This window comes from Lagopus leucura, unplaced genomic scaffold (assembly GCF_019238085.1).
Source record: "Lagopus leucura isolate 7727_CA_CO unplaced genomic scaffold, USGS_WTPT01 Super-Scaffold_73, whole genome shotgun sequence".
Lineage (NCBI taxonomy): Eukaryota > Metazoa > Chordata > Aves > Galliformes > Phasianidae > Lagopus > Lagopus leucura.
Window position 1 is genome coordinate 42,103,212 of NW_024962252.1, and position 24,651 is coordinate 42,127,862.

The 24,651-nt window shown below is 35.3% G+C and overlaps 1 protein-coding gene across 3 annotated transcripts in view; it reads right to left on the reverse strand.

The window, feature by feature from the left end:
- The window catches only part of TBC1D32 (TBC1 domain family member 32), a 77,191-nt gene that overhangs the window by 15,605 nt on the left and 36,935 nt on the right, over positions 1–24,651 (reverse strand). For 2 of the 3 annotated variants that reach the window (XM_042892347.1, XM_042892339.1), the window contains exons 23-28: positions 24,406–24,494; positions 16,467–16,589; positions 14,558–14,666; positions 13,646–13,739; positions 8,313–8,438; positions 3,199–3,282 (exon numbers count right to left, since the gene is read on the reverse strand). In XM_042892347.1, the coding sequence (XP_042748281.1) occupies positions 3,199–3,282; positions 8,313–8,438; positions 13,646–13,739; positions 14,558–14,666; positions 16,467–16,589; positions 24,406–24,494 (625 nt within the window). The remainder of the gene's footprint in view (positions 1–3,198; positions 3,283–8,312; positions 8,439–13,645; positions 13,740–14,557; positions 14,667–16,466; positions 16,590–24,405; positions 24,495–24,651) is intronic. The other variant, XM_042892356.1, reaches the window with a different exon arrangement.

Below are 24,651 nucleotides of genomic sequence, written 5' to 3' on the forward strand. Positions count from 1 at the left end.
TAGGTAATACACATATTATCATAGTTTCAGCTGGGATGGAATTGTTTTCTTCAGAGTATCTGGTAGGATGCTATGCTTTGCTTTTAGGAGAAAAACAATATTGATAACACACTGTTTACAGTTGCTGCTAAGCAGTGTTACACAGGCCTAAGGCCATTCTCTGTGAAGGGTGCAAGGACCTGGGAGAGAAGAGAATTAGGACAGCTGACTTAAACTGGCCAAAGGAATATTCCACACCATCTGATGTCATGCAGAAGGTGTTCGGTAAGCAGTGGGAGTTCATCTGGCTCTCTACTCCTGCTCAAAGAGCTAGCTAGGCATTAGTTGGTGGGTGGCAATTGCTTGTGCCTCTCTTGTTATATAAATTCATATATATGTGTATATATATACACATACATACACACACACACATATTCATATTATTCTTCTTCTCCTTTTCTCTGTATTAGAAAATAGTTTTATATCAACCCACAAGCTCTAATTTGGGTTTTTTTTTCCCAATTCTCAGCCTGACCCTACAAGGAAGAGGGGTGGAGTGCATGAACAACTAGCGTGGTGCTTAGCTACCTGCTAGGTTAAACCACAACACGTGTATAAAGAAAAGATAATACGAAAGAACAAGTCATTCAAGATAGAATTGTTCTCCTTTGACAATTTTCAACCTTTGACTTCAGCATAAAATTCTCAGAAATACACATAAATCTGATCAAACATTATTCAATTATTATTCACATTCCATGTCTTTGTAGAAAACCATGCTGTATCTTTTATGAAGTCAGAAACAGAAATGAGTGTCAATTTAGCTATTCAACTGATTCATACAGTCAAGCCCTTTTACTATTTCAGAGTGATGTTTGATCACAGATTCAATTTTAGAAACAGATTTTTTTTTCACTTTCATGTCAATCAGAATGAATTTACTGTTCTTAATTAGTTTTCCTGGACACTCATTGCTAAACTATCTGAAAGATGCACTATGAAATTTTAGTAATTGTCTTCATATCAAATGCAAATTAAACCTTTGATGAATCATGCAGTTTGACTGAACAACACTCTTTCCAGGACTGAAGAACTCCTCACAGAAAGAATGTGTGATAATGGCAGAACTGACAGGGAGAGAAAGCAAGAAGAAAACACCTGACCTTTGCCTACATTACATATGATTAACTAAGGTCCAGGTTCCTGACTATTGTTCAGAAGGCCTCTCGCTGTCCCATTTCTAACTTCCTCTTAGAATATCAGGAAATACTGTGATGGAAAATTGTTCATCAGCCAGTCTTTGAAGTTTATTGTGAAAAAGAAAGTACTGTATTTAATTTTTGAAATTGAATATTTTCACTTCAGCTTCAAACTCCAGTTATTTACTTCCCGTTACCTTAGGATTTAATTTAGCATTTAGTGTTTCTAAAACGATACTGTTTACAATAAGAGCACATGAATATATGTTTGGAGAGAGTGAAATATCTGATAACACCAATTGTTTAAAATTATGTAGGAGAAACAAAAAATCTTCCCAAAGAAAAGGAGAAGGACTTTGCATACCCCTGAACTCTGAAATTCACTTTTTTTCCCACTTAGCAGCTAAAGCACTGAGGACACAACGCATCATGGAATTTTTGTTTGAGAATTGTAAACATATATGACCTTTCAAAGTTAATGATCAATAGAGCCTGTGTAAGAATGCATGGAAGAAAAAAAAAAAAGCTTATAGAATACAAAAAAGCATTTTGTACACACCAGGGTGATTGATTAAAAAAGACAGTAACAAAAATAATTTTAGAAGTAGCGTGGTTTGTTGGAAAGTTGTCTGGACTATACTCTCCTCCAAGAAAAATGAGATAGACATCCCCCAAAGCAGAAAAAGAAAATGCACCTGAGCCTTCTGTATAATTGGAGATTGTCATACCTTAAACTATGACCTAAGAAGAAATAATGAGAGAAGATGAGCAGTCTAGATGCCAAATCTTTTATGTCATGAAGACATTACGTGGGCTTTTAACAGAATCACTGAAATGATCATTTCCACTGAGAAGTGTCAGATATACACAAAAAGCAAATTTCAAGAGTCAATCAAAAGTACTTTGTTGCTTGTTATACCTCCTGAGTGATGCAGGACAACAAAAAACTCTTAATTAGCAGAATTTAGAAGAATCTTTCAATGCAACTTTATGGGAACTGAGCTTTTAAGGAGGAATAAAATAATGACACAAATGGCACTTAAGCGACTCTCTTCATTAAATTAAAGACTCTCAAATAAAGATTATTCTGTTAGCAAGTATTCAGATGGTAGATGGCTAAATGGCAAGGTTACTACACTGAAGAAAGAGAAGCTTTAAATTACTAAAGGGGTTTTTTTTACTTTCAAACTTCAAAGGGAAGTCTGAAGCCTCCAAGGACACTTGGATTTGCATGCTATATTCGTAAAAACTAAATGTCAGTATAAATAACAGGTTCTTCCCAAAGCAGGCTTGCTTCTCCAGAGTTAGTGGCAGACCGAATACTCCCAATTAGTAAACTACAACCTAAGAGAAAAGTCTTCACAGACAGTAAAGAATGAAACTGCATTTCCAGCAGATATCACCAATGTTTCTATATTTTCTGATTTTGCAAGTGCTTCAAAATATTAAAATGTATTACTTCACATGCAGAATAAATTAAATTTATCATTTATCCTTTATTCTTGGCAGTATTCACGACATCCATATGAAACTAACACACAGATTTATCTGTCAACTACTGCAATTCTGCAATGTATATCCTTTAAAGCAATATAAATGGCATACTTTGGGGTGGATTATATAACACAGAGCTTTCAAAAGATGAGCCAGGTTGATTATGTTATCTTTAATATTTATGCCACCAGATCTGCAAATCTTTTAGCCTGAAATAAATATTAAGAAATACTCTGAATCACAACCTTAACTTTTCTGCATCTCCTTTCCATTAGACGTATAGGAATGTGAAAGCATCTAAAGACCAGAAATTGTCTGCACTGTTTCAAATACATCATATTTTGTTCCAAACTTAGGTATTTCCCACTAGATAAGTAACAAATTTACAAATTGTTGAAGAAAATTTTCAACAACACCGAGACTGTTAGACATATTTTAAAGGAAAGACATTTAAATACATAGATTTAAATACATTTAAATGCATACATTCTAATACTGCACAGCAGTAAATCATTAGGAAACTGACCTTCATATCTTCCCATACTGAAATAACAATTTGATCGACTCTCAGAAAGATGTAAAACGAATTTTTCAATTAATTCTGCCAAAACTGGAAAAAGAAGAAAAACATTAAAATGTTAAAGGTGATGAATGAAATCAAGATCTACATTGCCTAACAAAATGACAGTATGTAACTAGAGCTATTTGAATTTCTAAATGTTTATTCATGTTTTTGGGGGAACAATTCAAAGCATACAACCTGCTCTGACATTCCCAACACCATTCCTAACTTAAATTAAATTTGAATAGGCTTACCAAGAATATACTCTGTGTAAGCCAATAGAAATTTTCACATTATCTTTAAATCCTTGAAGGATGATTACAGAATTTATTCCATGGTTTCAATATAAAATGAAAATTAACTATTATTAAACTACAGCGCATTATCTCTTTTATTTTTTTTCTGTGAGTGTACATAAAAAAGAAAAAAAAAGCCACCACAAAATGATTCTGACAAAAGTGAAGGATGTTTTAAGAGCCGGTTCTAGTAAACAACATAAAACCAACTATGTCATCACAAGATAAACTACACACCTAAATTTAAGTGACAGGAGTATTTCCTTTTGGAATTTCTGCACTTTAAGATGATTGTGACAGCCTTATTCAGTTCATGCCATGGAACTTGGAGTCCATAGATAAACAAGTTGTTGAAACTGATCACCACGTAAGAAATTGTATCTCCCACCTTAATGGATGTTACTTAGGATATTAGTTACATCTCCCAGTACAAGATCATTAAAAAAAAAAAATTGTGATTCCGCAGTTCTGCAAGTTTGAGGCTCCTTCAAGTGAACACACTTACCACTTCACAGATTTAACAAAAGGATACAAGGAAGCCTTTATACATATTCCATGGAGGATACTGATACTGAAACGGGACACATTAATAACTCAACATATAGCAATGATGAACATTTTTGGATGAGTAAATGTTGCTCCAAACTAGCTGCTGTTGCATAAGCCCAGTTTAAAGACTAGTGATATAAATTCTTTCTTGCAGCAACACAAAGCAAGGAAACATGATTGGAGGGTAACAAGAGTTGCTGCTGGAGGGATTTTTTTTTTTTTTTTTTTTTTTTAAATGTCTGAACATTCCAATCTCCCTGGCATCACCTCAAGATAATAGCACTAAATCTTCAGCCCCTACTCATTCATTCCTGACAAAACATTGTGCATTCCCAGGATGTTTTTCTATTTTAAAACCGGAAAATTCCAATAAACCATTTCAGTGGGAATCTGTATAAACTACCATAGCAGCATCAACACAGTGTAAATAGCTATGGTGTAGACAGCAATGGAGAGAAGCAGAAGTATCTTGAACTAGCCTTGCTGACAGGAATCCTAACAAAGAAGGAGTCTGCAGTGCAAGCTATTTTCATGTATGACAAGGAGGAGAAAGGCAGAGCTTCTACTCATTGCTTGTTATGCCAGAAAAAAGATGAAGAAAACAACTTTCAAGACCATAATCAACTTTTCTTGCAGCTATTTTAAACAAAGTGACATTACATCATTATTTTTATATTAATTACCCAACATTTACAAATCCATTTCCATTTACAATGAATGAGTTCATTAAAAGTTTCTAAAAGGCTTAGTTTTGCTATTATCATGCTGAGAGGTCCCTTCATAGAAACAATAATATCCACTACAACAGCTAAACACAGATTCACAGTTAGAGACAGCCAGCTCTAACAGTAACAAAGCTAATTTTCTAACGCAAAGGACTAGCAAATCAAAACAAAAAGTATTAAACACGTAATTTATATTCTTATGCATTCTTATGAACAGAACTATTTTAATTACAGCTTTAATAAATCACATAGGGATAGAAAAAAAAAAAAAACCTGCAGAAGAGCAACAGTTTACTCACTTTGTGAGAATACAAAGCCTTACAACTTCATTAATACACTCAGTGAAATGTGGTCCACAAACAGCGTAAAAAATATTGCATAAATAAAGCAAGAAGAAAAAAGCCCACAAAAAAACAAACTTCTAACCAGATACATGTTCACTGTATGACTACTAATATTGTGATAACTGAAATATACCATCCTACAATAACAAACAGGAGCTATGTTAAAGGACTAAAATATTGCTTAATTCGGAAAATATAAATCAAGTTAGTACATCGTATTTTTTTTCCCTTTTCTGTTGGAAGGCATCCACACGCTTGACCTACCAGTCAAATATTTCAGTTCAGTGCTTGACTTAATAGAAGTGACAGCTCAACAACTGCTAAGCAATTTTTTGAAACTCGAGCACAAAATTGATTTCAACCATTTGGCAATATTCATTTGCATGCCTATCAGGATCTTGGAAAAGCTTTTAATCAAGTTTCAGAGAGGAAAAGACACATTAGAGTTTATCAGTGCAAATTCGGTTAATACATAAATAGAAGGTTTTCACAGGACATCGTCTCTTCCAAGAGAATGTTCATGTGAAATGACAAGGAGTTACTGTAATTCTTATCCTTTAATGCTATATCATTTAGCTGCCAAGTAAACATACTCCAGAAATCTTTAAAAAGATGGAAACTGGCTCAGTGATCTTCAATTTATTGGAAAAATAGCCAAACAAAATCTAGAAATGTTCACTGTACAGCAGAGTGAGTATTGCTGTAATAGCCCACATTCCAATGCAGAGATTATGTTTGGATACACAGAGTATCATGGCCTAACAACTTACTGGTATTGTTTATCTTTTTATATTATCATAGTTTGACAGTAAAAACACTGAAGTTTTTTAAAAGACTGACAATTATCTCAAGTAAATTTAAGCTGGTTATTCAAAACAAACACGATTTTAATTTATGAGTACTTAAAAATACACAAAATTAAATGGAAGAGCTTTTAAATCAACCAAATTATTACAGCGTGCTCATAAAAAAGCTGTATTCCTGCAGGATGCTTTTTTTTTTTTCCTTAAAGAACGGATGTACAAAAGGAAAGTAATGCTATTTTTTTCTAAACAACAAAAGAACACTGATTTAAAAAATGCTATGTCTCAAACTGTTTTACTAGGTACCAACCAGGAGAGGTTATCTAATACTGCTCTGAGGAATTTAAGCCAGAAACATAAAAACAACAGCAAAAAATACTAGAATTTTTTCATTTTTCCTCTAAGTAATTGGTGTTATTTTAACATACTCCATACTAAATTACAGATGCTTCTAACAATAGTCCTTGGACCGCTGACTTTAGGATCCAAAGTTTTCAATACCATCAAGCATAATTCAGTTAAATAAATCAATGACAAACACAGTTAGCAAGCAGCTCCATTCCTAATAGAGTCCCGGGAGGACTTCTATGAATTCCCAAGACAACAGGAGAGACTTCAGTTAGTGTACACAGAAATGACAAAGGCACAACCAGCATTTTGTCTGAAAAGACAATAGAAATTCTGACAGTAATTCCATTACACCGATGAACTGGTAACTTTTTTATTAAGAAGAAAACAATTTTTTCAAATCCTACAGTTACTGTATGATGTTGGATTGGAAGGTGGTCCAAACTGTTTTAAGGAACGGAAGAGAGAAGCACTTATCTGCAATTACTCTTCCTGTGTGATGCAGAAGACCTGCTGTTTCCCTCATTCTGAAATAAACTCCCTTGAAAAATCAAGTAAGAACGTAATAAGGTAAAAAACATATTTTTTGTATTATTCTAAAATCCTCTGCTGCAAATGAAATATTGTTTTGAAATTGGTTATACTCAAAATAAGAGCAGACCTCAGAATGAATCTACATCTAATTGAATGATCTTTGAGGTAAGAGACTTGGTCCGCACTTAAAAAATTAAATTAAGCTAAAAGAACCTAGATTTTTATTTTTGTAAGGTTAAAGAGGCTCCTTTGAGTATCAACTCAGAAGTGAAGTCAAATGCAGTTTGCCTGATTTGGAGATCATATTCTAGAAAATTCTCTTTCACGTACTTCAAAAGAGAACATATGGGAAATTACTCTGCAGTTACTCAGGCCTTCTTTGGAGGTATCAAATGAAGGTTGAAATCTGAAACTTTTTCTATCCAAAAACTAATAGTATGATAGTAAAGACTCTAAAAACAGTATTTCAATGTCTTTGAATCCAGAAGGCCTCTGAGTTTTTGAAAAACACCTGAAAGACAACACAATCGTTGCTCTACAGACATCACTAAATTGGGAAGAGCTGCAGACTCCCTCAAGGGCAGAGAGGCCTTGCAGAAAGATCTTTAAAAACTAGAGGGCTGGGCAAGCACCAGTCATGTGAACTTCAACAAGCTTCAGCTTGTGGACAGGGTAACCTGAGTGATGAGAGGCTAGAGAGTAGCCCCATGGAAAGGGATCTGGGCATTTGGGTTGATGGCAAGTTGAAAATGAGTCAGCAGTGTACTTCGGCAGCCAGGAAGGCCAACCATATCACAGGGTGTATGAGGCCCAGCACTGCTGGTGGCCGAGGGAAGGGATTGTCCCATCCTGCTCTGGACTGGTGTGGCCTCATCTCAAGCACTGTGTGCAGTTTGTGGGCGAGATGATACAAGAAGGACATAAAATTGTAAGAAACTGTACAAAAGGAGTATGGAGTTGGTGAAAGGTGGGAGAGCAAGACATATGCCTTGCAGAAGTCCATGCCAGGCTTAACAATTCTGTGGATACTTTCTTGCTCACTTTTACTTTCATCTATACTGGAAACAGTTAACCCTACTGTTCTGGTTAAGAAATCTTAATGATTCTCTTTAATTTATAATTCTAGCTTATGGTACCTCCAACAAAGTTGCAGAAAACAACTTCCACAGGTTTTGATGTATAGACTACTACAAAGCACAAGGTGAATTCTCATTCCTCCTTGTAAATCAGCTATTTAAAATGTATGCTCTGTTTGCCTTTTTTTTTTTTTTTTTAAATAAAAAGTATGTTTTCTCAACAAAGAATTCCTTTTAGATACAGAAATAGTATACAATATAGTATACAATGAAATAGTTTTCTTAATTATGACAAAATTGAGTACTTGTTTAGAAAATATAACTCAATGAAACTTTAAAGAATAGCTGCATGCTAAAGGCCTTCTGTTTGCTTGCTTTGTTAAACTCAGTAAGTCATACTCACTTGGTCCACTGATGGTATCCGGTCTGGTTTTCATGATTTTGCAGAATTGCCTTCTGCAAATTTCGGCCCACTCAGATTGTCCACCTGGACTTTGTAAGATTGACATCAGTTTGTCAAGAACTTTATCTAGAAGAAATAAAACTAGTGTTATTCTGCAATGATTAAATTGGCTTTCTTTTTTTCCTTTTTTTTTTTTTTTTTTTTTTAAACTTAGTTACTATTGTTATTAGATACAGAGCACCACAGAGACAAAGTAGATCCATATCAAATATCAGAAAAGTTGAATACAGCTATTGCCTGTTTTGTTTTGTTGTTGTTGTTTGTTTGTTTGTTTGATAGAAGTCACAGGTTACAAAGAAAAGAATAAGAATCCCTTACTGTATGACAAATAGGAGGAGCAGCTAGTCTCTGAAGCTAACTACATTCTATTTTACACACAACAGAATAACTGATTTTGTTACTGCTGTGGTACATGCTGTATCTGCACTAAATTTATTACACCTTTGTTCAAAAATTAAAAGAATTGGAAATTTATTTTAAAGAGATAAGATCGATATTTCCATGTAATTTCATCTCTGAAATCAAAATTTCATCACAGAATCTAAAATAATAAAGACACACAAAGAATATCCACCAAACATCAATGGATTAAAAATAAAAGTGAGGTGGTAGCATTATTTCGTTGAAAGCTAGATGAAGCATTCCACATAGCAAGGCAACAGTGTTCCACAGAAAATTTCTTCTTTTTCCAGTCAGCAGCTTTTTTTCAAACACTTACTCTGTGGATAGATATAAAGGTATATACATGTATGCCTTCAGATTGTGAGGCATATCTATGAAGTAAATTTTGTGAAAATGCACTAGATCCCAAATGGTATGAAAATTCTTCTAATAGCTGTGCTAATAATCCCCAGTGCTTCCCAACTTCAGCAGAAGGAGTCAAAACTGGGGAAAAAGACTTCTCTGAACATTTATGTTTGATGTCACTAAAATATGACCCAATAGCTACCTTGTGAATTTGATATAAATATTTAGAAAAAATGTAGAATTTCACACTCAGTTCTCTGAAGAATCTAATCTTATACACCCAACACGTTCCACAGCCACAGGCTCTTCACTGGTGCTGTCAAGATGTAAGAATAATTTGGGCATTTTCTAACTTCAGAGTGCTTTACCTGAGCACTGTATTAAAGTACAGTCTTTTGGTACATACAAGACACAAAAATAGCAGATAACTTTTTATTACATTTTTTTATAAAACAAATCTGTGCTACAGTTCACAGAAAAATCTTTAAGAATCCTCTTTATTACAAAGAATTTCAAAGATTGCTCCTCACTGTTACTCTTGTTATTAAAGCCATATTCTGATTTTCTTTACAATACAGAAACACATATTCCAAATTAATATTGCCCACTGGCGCAGTGACAAAAGGATAGAAAGCATGCACTCTTTTCTCTTGGCTAAAAGTTATTTTTTTCCTCTATTTTCAACCAAGTTAGAGGAAATTACATATACTCTATCATTTTTCTAGAATCAAACATCCCTGGTCTAGGCTGTAAGTTTCACAACTAGCCAAGTCCAAACAGAAGTATGAGAACAGAACAATCACAGTGACAAGTGGAGAACCACCTTGTATCAGACATAGAAATGCTACGCTGGCTTTTGACAAAATGATGTCTGTACTTAAAAGTCTGAATATGTATCTTTTTAAATCAATTATCTTCTGCACCTAAAATTTCTATTTTGGAATTCAGACTGAATGCCAAATATTCAGAAAACTATGTGGATACATGATGAAGCAGCACACTGAACAGTGCATACAAAGTAGTGATTAAAAGAATGCATTCATATGCTTTGACTAATAGTTTGTTTCTTTCCAAATCCAAGATTTGTTTACAAATGTAAATATTATAGAAAGGACTGACTCATCTACTCATTCTTTTATTTCTTCTTTCCTTTGAAGGCAGAGCAAATTTCAATTTATAAGGGTAATTATATGTAAGAGAAAACGGATTTCTAGCATAAAATACTGGCCATAAAAAAATGGAAGCGATCAATAAGCGCATCTCTCCTCAATCTACTTGATTCCCAGAGTAACAGAGTGCTATGGGTTCTCTTGTCAACTTGAGAACAAAAAAAAGTTTTTATAATAATAAAAGGTAAATGCATATGAACTCACTCCAACTATGAGCAATCCCTGTTCTGTGGGATCATGCAGTTCCTATCACTTTGAAAAGATCACAGTCTGGGCTATTCTCCTCTGCTCTGTTTCTATGTCTTGGAAAAAACAGAACTAAACACCACCAACCACTGTAGAATTGATTTCTGTCTTAAAAGGTGACTTATTAAAGACTCAAAAAGTGTTTGAGCCAATCTATTGCTCTTTACAAATCCTTTCATTACTTTCATATGTGCATAGCGTTTCAGTATTCAGTTTTCAAACACAACTTAATTGTTTCTACAACAGAAATGCTATTTCAAATGATCTTATTATTTTAAGCTGATTAAAGTATTTTCAAAAGATTTTCTAAAATGCATATAGAGTAAGCTGGTCTAAAGCCCTTAATGATATATAATCAGTAAATTGTTTTCCTCTTACTAAGTTTATTAAAACAACATATACTATTTCAAAAAAGCTGATTATAGCAATTTAGTTATTAACATTACTACCTCTTCCAAATTAACTAAGATGAAATTTCTTTTTTTATCCTCAACTAAATTCTCAGTTAATATCTTTCCAAATAATGTTCACTGATGCTTCAAACAGCTTATGTGAATATGAAAAATTAATGCAAAGAAGGACTGACTCCTAGAGTATCATCAATAGGATTTTTAGTTATTTTTCTCTCCTTTTCCACCATTTCTGTAACAGATTAAGGTTAAAGAGAATCTCAGAACTGCAGAACAACACTCTTCTACAAGTTACACAAGTTTTCACTTCCTGAAGGACTGTAGTAATTTAGTTTGGATCAGAAACTACAAGTTGAGACTTAAGCAATCAAGTCATCGAACAGACCAAGACAAAATTTTGATTCCACTAATGGAAATAAAATTACACAAAAATGCCTCAATGATTTCAAGAAAGTAGGCTTTCAAGACCATGACATAACCATCTCTGCCGCTTCCTCCTGCCTTCTTAATTTGACCCATATTTTTCTTTGCAGTTTGTCTCCATATGATAGGTAAGACCTTCCTTTTCAGATGACAGCGAGCTATTAAATAGGTTTGACAATAACAAGAAATCATTGAGAGAAGCGTATGCAATTTAATTCATATCCTGAAGCTCATGTTTTTTCCTTACACGCAGTTGGTTATATTTTCGCATACCATCCATTTGTTTGTGCTTACACTAGTAGCTTTGTGCAGCTTTGTCAAAAAACAAACTTATTTACCAGTTCACGAAGCTATTGAACCTACAGTATACTGCTGTACATAAAATCTGAACCACCACACTATAACTTTCCGTAAGATCATACTGATTATGTTCCCTATCAGAAGTTGCTTATTAATTCTTGACATTTTTCTTCAGCTAGCTTATGTGCCTAAAGCAGGCAAAGAAAATTCATAAGTGCTTTAGAAAACCTAAGAAATGTCACAATCCCTTTCTTATTTAATTGTAGGCATGACAAAACTGTTTTTCTGAGACAAAGCATCTCAAAAAGATGAAAAAAGAAGCTTGTAAGAAGGACAAGCCACAAAAGTGCAGGCAATGAAGATGCTTGTGTTAACTTAGAAAGGATAACAGGAAAGGATAACAGGCAAGCTATTAAAGCTGTTTTTTGACAGAGGACAGTGCAGGGAAAAAGAAAGAGAAAAAGACTGCTACAAACAAATCTGATTAAAAAAAACAGAAACACTGCAGCATGTTTCTACTCAAGCCAGAGTATAAAGCAATGGCAGAATTCAGAAAACAACAGCTGGGATAGAATAACAAAAGACTTTAGGAATATAATTACAGAAGATCTTTGGTAGCAATTCTGGACTGTAGCTCAGGAAGAGTGAAGACAATGAATGGTGAAAAATACTAAGCAGTGACTGTGCCAATGCAGGAAAATTACAGACACTACTCTCCAGTCACTCTTATCACCAACTCTCTCAAGTGCAGAACTAAAAGAGAAGATAAACAGATCTGTGCTAACAGAAGCGTGACTTTTACAGTATAATACAGTTCTAAAATGTTTAACTTTTAATAACCTACAGCAGTTAATGTTACAAGTAAAAAATCCATTATTTTTAATAGTTGTATTCTGAATAACAAATAACAACACTACTCTACTACTTATATGAAGCCAGGAGTTGGACTCATGATCCTTGTGGGTCCCTCCCAACTTGGAATATTCTGTAATTCTATTATTTCAGTATATATTCACACATCACACCTCAAACAATTTGTAGCTCTGCTCTAGGATCCCTCCAATGTATCTATTTTCCAAAGACTGCAGTACCCACAACTCACTAGCTTAAACTGACAGTTACCTTCTGTCTTGCATTACTGAAGTAAAGATAAAGAAGTTTTCTTTATTTCATAACAGTATGGTCTTTTCTCTTGTCAGAGAAGTGAATTAGAGTCTATTCTTTATAAATTTTGTCAACTCTTTTATTTTTCCAGATATTTATAAATACATGTTGTAGACTACTGTTAATGTAGAATTTCTGCCTCTTCTGAAAATCAACATCTGCTGAGGAAATTTAAAAATAAGTTCTAATAATTACATTTCAAGGATATAATGGACATGAATAAATATAAAGAAAGATTTATTTACTGTAACTCATTCAGCATGTTCTTCTGCATTGTCTATGCAAATTAAAATTTTTAAATGGATTCTCTGTATAAATTAAATTGCTTTGCCTAGATAGTTCTTCAAAGGATTCTTCAGTTTGCCCACATTCTAAATTGATGTTCAATGTGGAAATCGACTATCCTAAACGCTGTCTATTTCACACACCACCAAGTTTTGTAAACACAGGGATCTGAATCAAGGAAACAGCGTACAAAAAAATTGTATCTTAACCATAATGTCTTGCTTCAGTTACTAGAGAAATGATATAAATATATCTCATGAGTCACCCACCTGAGTTGAGCCAAAAGGTTAATCTTGAGGTTTGCATAGGAATTAGATTTCTAAACAGAGCTTTGCAGATTGACAGTTGCACAAAGATAGACCAAAAAAAAAAAAACTAAACTGAGTTATTTAGCTACAAATGCAGCCAACAATAAAAAATCCTTAGATATTCATGAGATTATAATCTAAGGGGAAAAAAAAAACCCACAAAAATAAATTGACAGATATGCCTGTTCCACATCTACAGTATTTGCATGCTTTGTATGTACCTTGTTTGAAATCAGCTTTCCTAGGAACTTCTGCAAGATAGCACTTTGGCAAAGGGAATGATGAAAACATTGGCCACGGATATGGATCACTGCCCTAGAAAGAGGACAAAAAAGTAAATTAAGACAGGAGATGAATTAATAGCATTTTCTCAATTACTACACGTCAGGTTCCCAGAACTACTGATTATGCCACAAAATTATGCTTGATACTACAGCGCAAGATAAAATACTTCATAACTAAAAGTTAAAGGACACAAAATCCATAAAGCATTTGAGCTAGCAGTTGTTCTGGTGCATATCACTGACAGTTTTGATGCTATGATGCTTTTTTCAACCAAAAAGGAAATAGCCATTCTCAAAAAAACATTGCATTTCAATTTTATACACTGATCTAGCTGGCTTTCCTGTGCTGACAGTAATTTGCTTTTTGTCTTTATGAGAGTGACAGCCAGTTAGAAGCAGAACATTTAAAGAAAGTGCTTAACAAACACTGTACTGTTAGAACATCGATGAAAGCTCAAGGTATTAGATTCCACAGATGAAAAACCAAGAATAGAAAAAACATCACATAAAAGGATTATAAAAAAAAAGAGGCAATGAAGAAAATATAGGAATATAAAAACGAGAAATAGACAAATTGCATTCAATTTTATAGTGGAAAAAAAAAAAAAAAAACACTAAAATAAAGCAACACAAAAATTTCATCTGAATGTGGCAAATCCCAAACACATGCAAACTAAATACCTAGACAGTAACAACAACATATTTCTTTTTCCATGACAGTGGTAGACATTTATAAAGCTAAAGGTGGACTGCTACTTCTTAATAATAAATAATTTCCACATGCTGATACCAACAAAATGTTCAATCGATGAGAGTTAGAGAAATAAAAATTGTTCAAACTATTCTAACCTTATCTAGAGCTCTTGAAGGCAAAATTCTTTCCTGTGGTCCTCCAATAAGATTGATTCTGACAAGAACATGGTTTCTCTCAACTGATAGACTATCAACAATAAAATCTCTGGAAAACAAAATAACACAAAGAAATAACTGAAATAAAATTAGAATCAATTTATCAGTGACATCTTGGCAACTAGGAGACAAAAAAAGAGCACAAAACTTCACAAATTTTATTACATCCATGTGCTCAGTAACTAGGACAGAAAGAGTTAATAGAATGTCAAGATCTGTTTGTTATTTGTCCAGTCAGCAAATTTCTGCCTTAACAAATAAGTAGTTACTTAGAATTTAGGAACACACAGCTTGTTGTCTGAAGTCACTGTGCAGCCCAGGATGCTAAAATTTTTAAAAGGAATAAAAATCCGTTTTTATACACCAAGTTTCTTACAAAATAGTATGAGCTATTTTTCAAAGAAACAATAGGTTTCTTCTTCAAAGGGTAATAATGTCATTTATCTGTTGAGATTTATCTCACACTGTTTGATCCAAGTTCTGCAAGGTCCCATATGGCAAACGGTAAGAGTTTAGTTCTTAATGTCCAAATGTTAACAGAAAGGACAAAGTGTCAAGGACTAAATGACTATCAGCTTCAGACCACCAAATAAGCTTTTATTTCTTAAAGATGCATTGAGCATTATTATTTACATGACAGCAACAGAAAGCCGCTGCAGTTGGAGAGATGACTAAGTTTTAAATACAAAAAAAATCAAAGTACTGGTGCCTTTAGTACATCACAGAATCACAGAGTGGCCAGGATTAGAAGGGACCTCGAGGATCACGAATCTCCAACCCCCCTGCCACAGACAGGGCCACCAACCTCCCCACTTAATACTAGACCAGGCCTCATCCAATCTGGCCTTAACATCTAACACCTCCAGGGACGGGGCATCCACAACCTCTCTGGGCAGCCTGTTCCAGCACCTCACCACTCTCTCTGTAAAAAACTTCCCCCTGACATCCAACCTAAATCTTCCCTTCCTCAACTTAAAATTATTTCCCCTTGTCCTGATGTTATCTACCCTTTCAAAGAGTTGATTCCCCTCCTGTTTGTAGGCTCCCTTTAGGTACTGAAAGGCTGCAATGAGCCCAGCTCCCTCAGCTTGTCTCCATAGAAGAGGTATGCCAGTCCCCTGATCATCTTTGCAGCTCTTCTCTGGACCCTCTCCAACAGCTCTTCTTGTGTTGGGGGCTCCAGATCTGTGCACAGTACTCCAGAGGGGGCCTCACAAGAGCAGAGTAGAGGGGGACAATCACCTCCCTGCCCCTGCTGGCCACCCCTCTTCTGATGGAGCCCAGGATACCATTTGCTTTCCCAGCTACAAGGGCACACTGCTGGCTCGTGTTAAGTTTTTCATCCATCAAGACCCCCAGGTCCTTCTCTGCAGGGCTGCTCTCAAGGACCGCTCCCTCCAGTGTGTAATAGATGCCTGGGATACCTCCAGCCCAAACACAAAACCTTGCATTTTGCTGTGTAGAACCTCATTAGGTTCACCCAGGCCCACCTTAATGCCCCACCTACACTTTGTACCCACCTACACGAACATGAATAACATTATATACATAAAAAGAATAACAAAATTACTTTAAAATGTGTGTTTACATTCACACACACACAAAAAGAAATAAGATTGATGCAAACAAAATACTTTCACAATTACATTTTTGAGTTGGAAGTAAGAAACAGAACAAGTCTGCTGCATCTTTTGTTAATTTGAGACTGATGACAAGCGTGCACATAAGAAAAAACAGATTAGATGACAACTTCATTGAGAGCATCTGTATATTTAAAGCCACTACATTACTCTTATATTCTGAGGAGAAAAGTCTGACAAAAGTAGCATTTACATTGGTCAGTTCTCACCCTGGTCCTTCCAAAGCTTCTGTGACATTTTCTTCCTGAGCAGTGAGTAAAACTTGTGACACTTTATACTGAGTCTCCAAGAGCAAAAGGGTATTAAGCTCACAGCATAGCACATTTAACAACCTGCAGAAGGACACATCAAAATGATAGTGTATCGGTCAGAATACCATTAATGCAGGATAAGACAAAGGTGAACACGTTTATGAGATCTCAACATGGGAGAAAGGGAGGGAAGTTTCAGGATCTGGAAAACATTCAGACAGAACTGGCTTAGAAATGCTCTTCTATATCCTTTTAAACCACTCAAGTGTCACAACCTTGAGCAAAAAGGGAATAGTTCCTAGCAGATTCTTCATTGGTCAGCTCAGTATGATTTTGAATTTATATCACAGAAAGGACACGGACTGAATAAAACATTCTATGTGACATAAAGAAATTATTCAACAATAGGCTGGTAAGGTAATTTAAAAATCAGGTTATTCTGGGCAGCATGAGGATTGAAGAGAGACAAGATAGAAATACATCTTTCCTTCGGAAAATACGCTCATAAGCACTTCATGACTGTATGACCATATTTAACAGCAGTTCAAAAACAAAATATTTAACATCCAACTAACACAGCAAATCTGCTGTTTTTCATATTTCTGAAAATCTCGAAAGAACGGTTAATAATCACAGTAGTACATTACATACAAGTTATATGTATATATATATATGTATATATTTAACTTCAGAGCAAGTTAACAGTGAAACTAATCCATCACACTTCATATGAATCTGATGTAGCTCAATTCAATTCCTTGTCTTTTTCTTTATATTAATCTGCTCATCATTAACACAGAAACAGAATAATTTCACTGAAGGCTTCCTGTTCATGCGAAACGATACAAATAAGCATTCTTGCTGCTATTCATATATATCTTTATTACAATCTTAGAACACATAATAAATTATCATCAGTATTATTGTTTGCCTTTATGTAAGACTTGATATGAACTGTGTCTTGTTTGAAATTTGTAGTCTATTAGTCAATGCTTGTTTCTTCCATGAAATTCGCAAAATACTTCTACTGACAACGGCAAAAATTCACAGACCATGCTATGGATGATTTAAAATCCACAAATTCACAGTTGTGACCAACGGATAGCCAATATAATATAAATTTCCTGGATGGAGATCAGTGAAGAGTGATGCCTGCAGAGGTCAGTGCTAGGAATAATGCTCTTTAATAGCTACATCAACGACATTGACAGTGAGGTCAAGTGCACTCTCAGCAAGTTTGCGGATGACACAAGCTGTGCGGTGAGGTCGACAGACCCAAGGGACTAGATGCCATCCAGAGGGACCCAGACAGGTTTGAGCACAGGACCCAGGAGAACTCATCAGATTCAATAAATCAAAGTATACAAGGTCTTGCATCTCAGTCGAGACATCTGCTATCAATACAAGCTAGGGGATGAAAGGATTGAGCACAGTCCTTTCGAATGGACGTGTAGTTGGGAAACTGGATATGAGCCAGCAATGTGCCCTTGCAGCCTAGAAAGCCAACAGTGTCCTGGGCTGCATCAAAAGAAACATGGCCAGCAGGTTGAAGGAGGTGATCCTGCCCCTCTATTGTGTGCTGGTGAGGCCTCAGCTAGAGTACTGTATCTAGATGCCAAGTCCTCAGCACAAGAGGGACACTTACCAGTTGGAATGCATCCAGAGGAGGTCCACAAAAATGATCCAAGAAATGAAGCATTTCTCCTACGACGACAGACTGGAAGAGCTGGAGAAAGGCTTTGAAATGACCTGATAGGGGCCCTTCCATAACTAATCGGGAGCTACAGAAAAGAATGGGACAGACTCTTTAGCAGGGTCTGTGATGACAGGACAAAGACAAATGGTTTCAAGCTTAAAAAGGGTAGATTTAACTTGGATGTAAGGAAAAAGGTTTTTACAGTGAGGATAGTGAAGCACTGGAATTGCTCAGACGTGGTGGACACCCCACCTCTGGAGACTTACAAGTCCAGGTTGGACTAGGCTCTGAGCACTCTGATCCTGCTGTGAATGTCCCCATTCATTGCAGGAAAGTTGGTCTAGATGACCTCTTCATGGTCCCTTCCAGCTCTAAGGATTCTATGATTCTATAATAGTACATATTTTTTCTTGCTGCTGCTGCTTTTTTTCATACCGGTTCAAGCCTTTTCAAGTTCTATTTATTTTATGTTAACTATTCCTGACATTGATTCATTTTCAGTATTTCTCTAGATCACCTAAGAAGAAATGACATATCAGCTGCATGGGTTTTTTTTCATTACTATATAGAACAATAATCCACCAGAAGTGTACCAAAATCACGACCATGAAACTGGACCTTTTCTTCCATTAAGTAGGATAATTTTAAGTGGTAAAGAACCGGTTTGAGGTTTCCAGCAACTAAAAGCCACAAGGAGAAGACTGATAGCTAAAGATGCTTAGAGCATCTCCAATACACAAGGCAAAGCAGAAAAACAAAGCAGATCACAGGTAAACAGAATTCGGCAGAAGAGAAAGTGGCAAAATACGAAAGATCCAAACATAAACAGCCCCTGCTAGGACATTTAAATGACATTATAAAGGTTTAGGCCATCTAACAAGGATACTGACTAAGAAGGCTGTGATTGTTCAGCCTGCAGAAGAGACGGCTCTGCGGGGACCTTATCAACATTTATAATAGAGCTGACTGAAGAGTACAGAGATGATGGGATGGGGAGAGAAGCAGAAAAGTACAAGTGAGAAAACACACGGGTCAAGATAGGCAGCTTAGTAAGTAAAGAAAAGATGGGAAAAAACACAAGTGGTTGAAAGGTAGTGACACAACGCTTCCCACAAGCAGTTCAGTGCTCTGCCATCCTCTAAGCAACAGCTACCTGCAAGACCAAATCCCACCACACCTAAGTTTTCATTGCCAGGTATGCTATTATATGGCATATCCTTTTGGCCAATAAGCACCAGCTCTTGCATATCTCAGACTACTTGCTGGGAAGTAAAGAAAAAGAGAAAGTCCTGCTCCTGAGCAGTGCTTGCACAGTGTGAGCCAAAACACTGGTGTGTTATCAATGTTGTTTTAGCCACAAATAAAAACAAGTTACCTTCATCTCAGCTAGACCGGGTGTATAGTTCCAGCAGTAAAAAACAAAATGTTATGCTATGAGCAGAAGTAGTACATCCACCACAGGGAAAAAAAGAAATAAGGCACATCCAAAGTAAACTATACCATTATCTCAGTAATTTGTTTGTTCAGGCACTGCACAACTGTTGACCAAACCTCAAATGCGTACATCTACGCTGTCCATAAGGCATTTCAGTGATGTGACCCCGAAGTGGAGGGCTAGGCTAGTCTTCAGGAACAGGTTTTTTCTTGGCCTGCAACTGTCTGCTATAAATACAGGCATGGATGACTCAGCTTAGTGTAAATACACAGAGTGTATTTACACTTTATTTATTATAATTAATAAAATAATAATATAATAATAATAAATAATAATATAATAATATAATAATATAATAATATAATAATAAAAAATAATAATAAATAATAATAATAAAATAATAATATAAAATAATAAAATAAAAAAATAATTAATATAATTATTTATTTATTTATAAAAATTTATTTGTAGAGAGCTCAGTTATGGGACAAGTTATGGTCTATGCTTCTCCCTCAGGAATCAATATTAAAAACATGAGAGTAATAATGAAGACTGGGACCTCATAGGATAATTCCCTTCTTCATACATGAATATGGATACCACCAGAGAAGCCCGAATCAAAATTTTCCTGAAATAATTCCAGTGTTGTCATCATGGGGGATAACCTCAAAACACTTCACATCAAAGCCTATATTATACATTTGATTTATTCTTTATTATGCTTTGAGTAACTGCCTGAGCTCCAGTGAGAATACTAATCCAAAAAGCAAGTTACAATTACTATCATGAGTTCCAGATCAGCAGAAAAGTCTATAAAAAATAGAAACTGAAAGGCACCTAGTTAGTTTTAAAGCGTTAACAGGCACGTGGAAGCTCCAACCATGTAAAGCTTTTCAAACTGCCTTTGCAGATTGAACAAAAGTTGATAATAATGAGAGAACATGCCTCCACATATCATCTTTCTAAACAACCAAAGGTTATAATTGTCATACTGAAAGCAAAGCCACAACATAATATCATACAGTGTACTAGGAGTTAAAGAGTTAATGCTACAGTTCCATGGATAGTCAGTATTTCCAGTTTCTTGGTTTGAAAAGAGAAGAATCAACTACAACTCCTAGAAAACTTCATTTTTCCATTTCCATTTTCCATTTGCAAGGAAAGACAAAACTGACGGAGACTCACAAGACTTTCTTCCTTGCACTGTGGCTGTTCTACCTACAGCACTGCCACGAGGACTTCAGTTTCAGAAACTCTCACTTTCTCATTTCATTTGATTGATTAGTTTCAATTCTAATCATATTGTATTCTATTGTGTTATCTCACATTCCACCACTATATTTAGTAAATCAAGTTCCTCAGCTTGTTGTCACCATTATCCTCAGTCCAGTCCCATCGCCCGATCTTTTCCCTTCTCCCTCACTTTCCAGGGCCATGGGTCCATGGGTCCCTTTGCCTCCTTGTCACAGAAGTAGGCCAAACCAGGCTGAACTGTGACACAAACCTAACAAATATATTAATATATAAACTAAACAAATACACAATTATATAACAATTATATAATGTGAAAGCAGACAATCCTGTTGCAGCTCCATTTCATTAGTAATGCGGACTCTGCCCTCTTTTAAATTTGGATTATTAAACAGGAGTCACTGATTTGCAGGCCATGTGAACTTCCCAGTTATCACTGCTGCAGAATTCTTTTCCCTTACATCCAGTATGCACACTTAGCAGTAAGACGCTGCTTTCCTTTACCTTTTCCTTTGGATAAAATAGTAGAAAATGGCTCACTAGTTAATTGAATCAGTTCTTGTGTAACAGAGAAAAGGTTGATAGAAAATAACTGGAAGATTATTTAGGCCTTCACATAGAATACGACTCTGGTAGAATTAAAGCAAGAAAGAAATACTTCCAAGACACAATTCCTTCTTGCTATTACCATATTCTTGCCTCTCCTCAAGGGGAAGAACTCAATGGACATCCTACCAATATCCCAAAATCTGTTGCAAGAGTCAACGTCCCAGCCATATCATTCAAATGTTAGCGATCAGAAGATTTTAGAGAAATTACATAACACTGTTCATTGGCTCTAGCAGTACATTTAAAGGAAAGAAATGTGGAAGACGACAGTTACAAAAAGGAAGGTGGAAAGCAAACATGCAACTAGCAAAAGAAAGCAATGCTTTCTAAATGGGAGTACTGTACACTTGGATTCCACTGCTCCATCACCAAATGGTAGGATTTATGTCACTCACCCATAGCATCACAGAATAACCTAAGTTGGAAGTGACCCACTAGGATCATCAAGTCTAACTGCTGGCTCCACACAGACTACCCAATATTCAAATGCTACACCTGAGAGCATCAGCCAAAAGCTTTTTGAAATCCAGCAGCCTGAGGTCACAATCACAAATGGCAAATACCAGATTAATGCAGAATTTGTGTATTATACCAGTAGGGAACTTTTAATAACTACATCATGATAGGTTGAATTCTCTTTGTGCAGGCAGCTGAATTTTCATAATAGAATGACTGCATGTGCTGTCTATTATATGGGGAAAAATTATATAGTGAGTGCCACACACTCATGGAAAGCCATTAGATCATTAGAAACACACATTACATTTTTTTTATACATAGACGTATATTAGAATCCCTAGATTTGTATCTTCCTTTCTTTTACAGGAAAAACATTAAAGGGCCAAAAAGGGAAAAGGGCTTTTGAACAATAAAAACAAAAAACCCAACACTGGAATCTGGCAGTTTGGCTTTCAATATGAACTGAAAAGAGGAATATCTGACCTTCTCTGAATTCTTACCTGTTTTTTTCCTTTGCCTGCGTTCATTACCATAGTGTCCTCTAAGGCTCAGCTTATCTATTTAACAATATGGTTTATTTTAAGTGATAATAGATGAATTTGTTATGTTTTTTGTATGTGTCATTATGGATAGTTCTGTTACTTCACATGATAGAAGCCATGTTAAAAATGCCATAAGCATTAAACACAACTTCACTGCATGATCTATGTATTTCTTATAGCATAGGAGTCAACTGCTTACACATTCAGATTCAATTATTAATTTTTGCATATAACCAAAAGCTTTCCCGATATCATGGTACAAAAAAGTGTGTTCTTTGACATCAGAAAGGTAAGGCACAATCTAAATGCAAACTACTATGTTAAACTTTAAAACATTTCACTTTTCTTTTTTCATTTAAATCAATACAAGCTTTGTCAAGATTCTTACGGAGTCACAATAATCCTAAATGCTTAATAGCATAGTATTTTTTTTTCTTGCTTCCCCAGAACAAGAAAGACAGGAAGATGTTGGAGAGGGTCCAGAGGAGGGCCACTAGGATGATCAGGGGACTGGAGCACCTCCCCTGTGAGGGCAGGTTGAGGGGGCTGGGCTTGTTCAGTCTGGATAAAAGAAGGCTGCATGGTGACCTCATTGCAGCCTTTCAATACCTAAAGGGAGCCTAAAACAGAAGGGGAATCAACTCTTTGAAAGGGTTGATAACTGCAGGACAAGGGAAAATGGATTTAAGTTGAGGGAGGGAAGACTTAGGTCAGATGTCAGGGCGAAGTTCTTTACAGAGGGAGAGAGTGGTGAGGTGCTGGAACAGGCTGCCCAGAGAGGTTGTGGATGCCCAATCCCCAGAGGTGTTCAAGGCCAGATTGGACGGGGCCCTGGGCAGCCTGGTGTAGGATTGAATATGGAGGTTGGTGGCCCTGCATGTGGCAGGGGGGTTGGAGATTCGTGATCCTTGAGGTACCTTCCAACCCTGGCCATTCTGTGATTATATGATTTTTCAAGTAACATCTTAGAATTGATTGTTTCTATCTAATTACTGATTTCTCTAAAACAGCATTTATAACTCCCGACTTAAAGGACAAACACACAAATTCTACCACTGTTCATCCCCTCTATACTCATCCTTACCAGGAAGTTACACTATATCTTATGTTTCTTTATATGTAGTATGAAATAAATAGTGTTACCATGATATTAAAAAACAGATGTAGCTGCAGAAACCTAATAATGCAGTACTCAACCAAGTATAACCTATCCACCTATTCTGCACAAGCAAAGTTATCAACACTTTCCATACTGCAAAGACAGTATGTATTTCAACTGCATGCTACTTAATTTCAATTAATGTTACTTTAGCAAAAAATAAAATAAAATAAAATAAAATAATTAAACAATTCATATATTTATCTTTGGAAAAAAGAAAAAAAAAACCTCAACAAATGCTGAACCTGTAATTTGTATATTAAAACATTACATACCATTTAAAATACGTTCTCACTATAGTGCTCACACTTTCTAAGATTAAGTGTTCTTTCAGATTCTTAAAATATTTACCATCTAATAGCAATTTTCTCAAAGTTTTGCTGAAATTGGTAGTATAAAATACTGTGCTTATTTTAATACTTCAGTATGGGCTTTTTTGTTCTTTGTTTTTTAAAACATAATGGATGTAACATATTCTTTTTAAACAGCTACACAAAATAACAATATTCATTTTCTATTATTGCTTACCATATTACAATATAACCATTTACAGGTAGTAAGATTAAAGTCATTGATATTTTCATTTTGCAGAACATTTTTCATTCAATCTTCTTACATTTTAATGGAATTTCACCTTCACGAATAATAAAGCAAAACAATACTATCTTCTCAGAATCAACATGTTCAAGCATGGTATGTACTATTTCATTAATGTAACCAGTGAATAAAAAAAATAAGCATCTTACCGTAGACCAAAGACATGCGATTGTTCATAATTGAATAAGGAATGAATTTTTGCTTCCGAGTTCAAAATTATAATTCTGTCAATGATATTCTGCCAAAGAAAGACAAATTAAAAAAAAAGAAAAAAAAAAAAACCCTCCATCTTTCATAAAGATAACAGTTCCAGAGGAATGTTTACTATAAAACTAAACATATTTTAACTTATATCTCCACTAAGAAGTGCTTTCCCTCAAAAAAAAAAAAAAAAA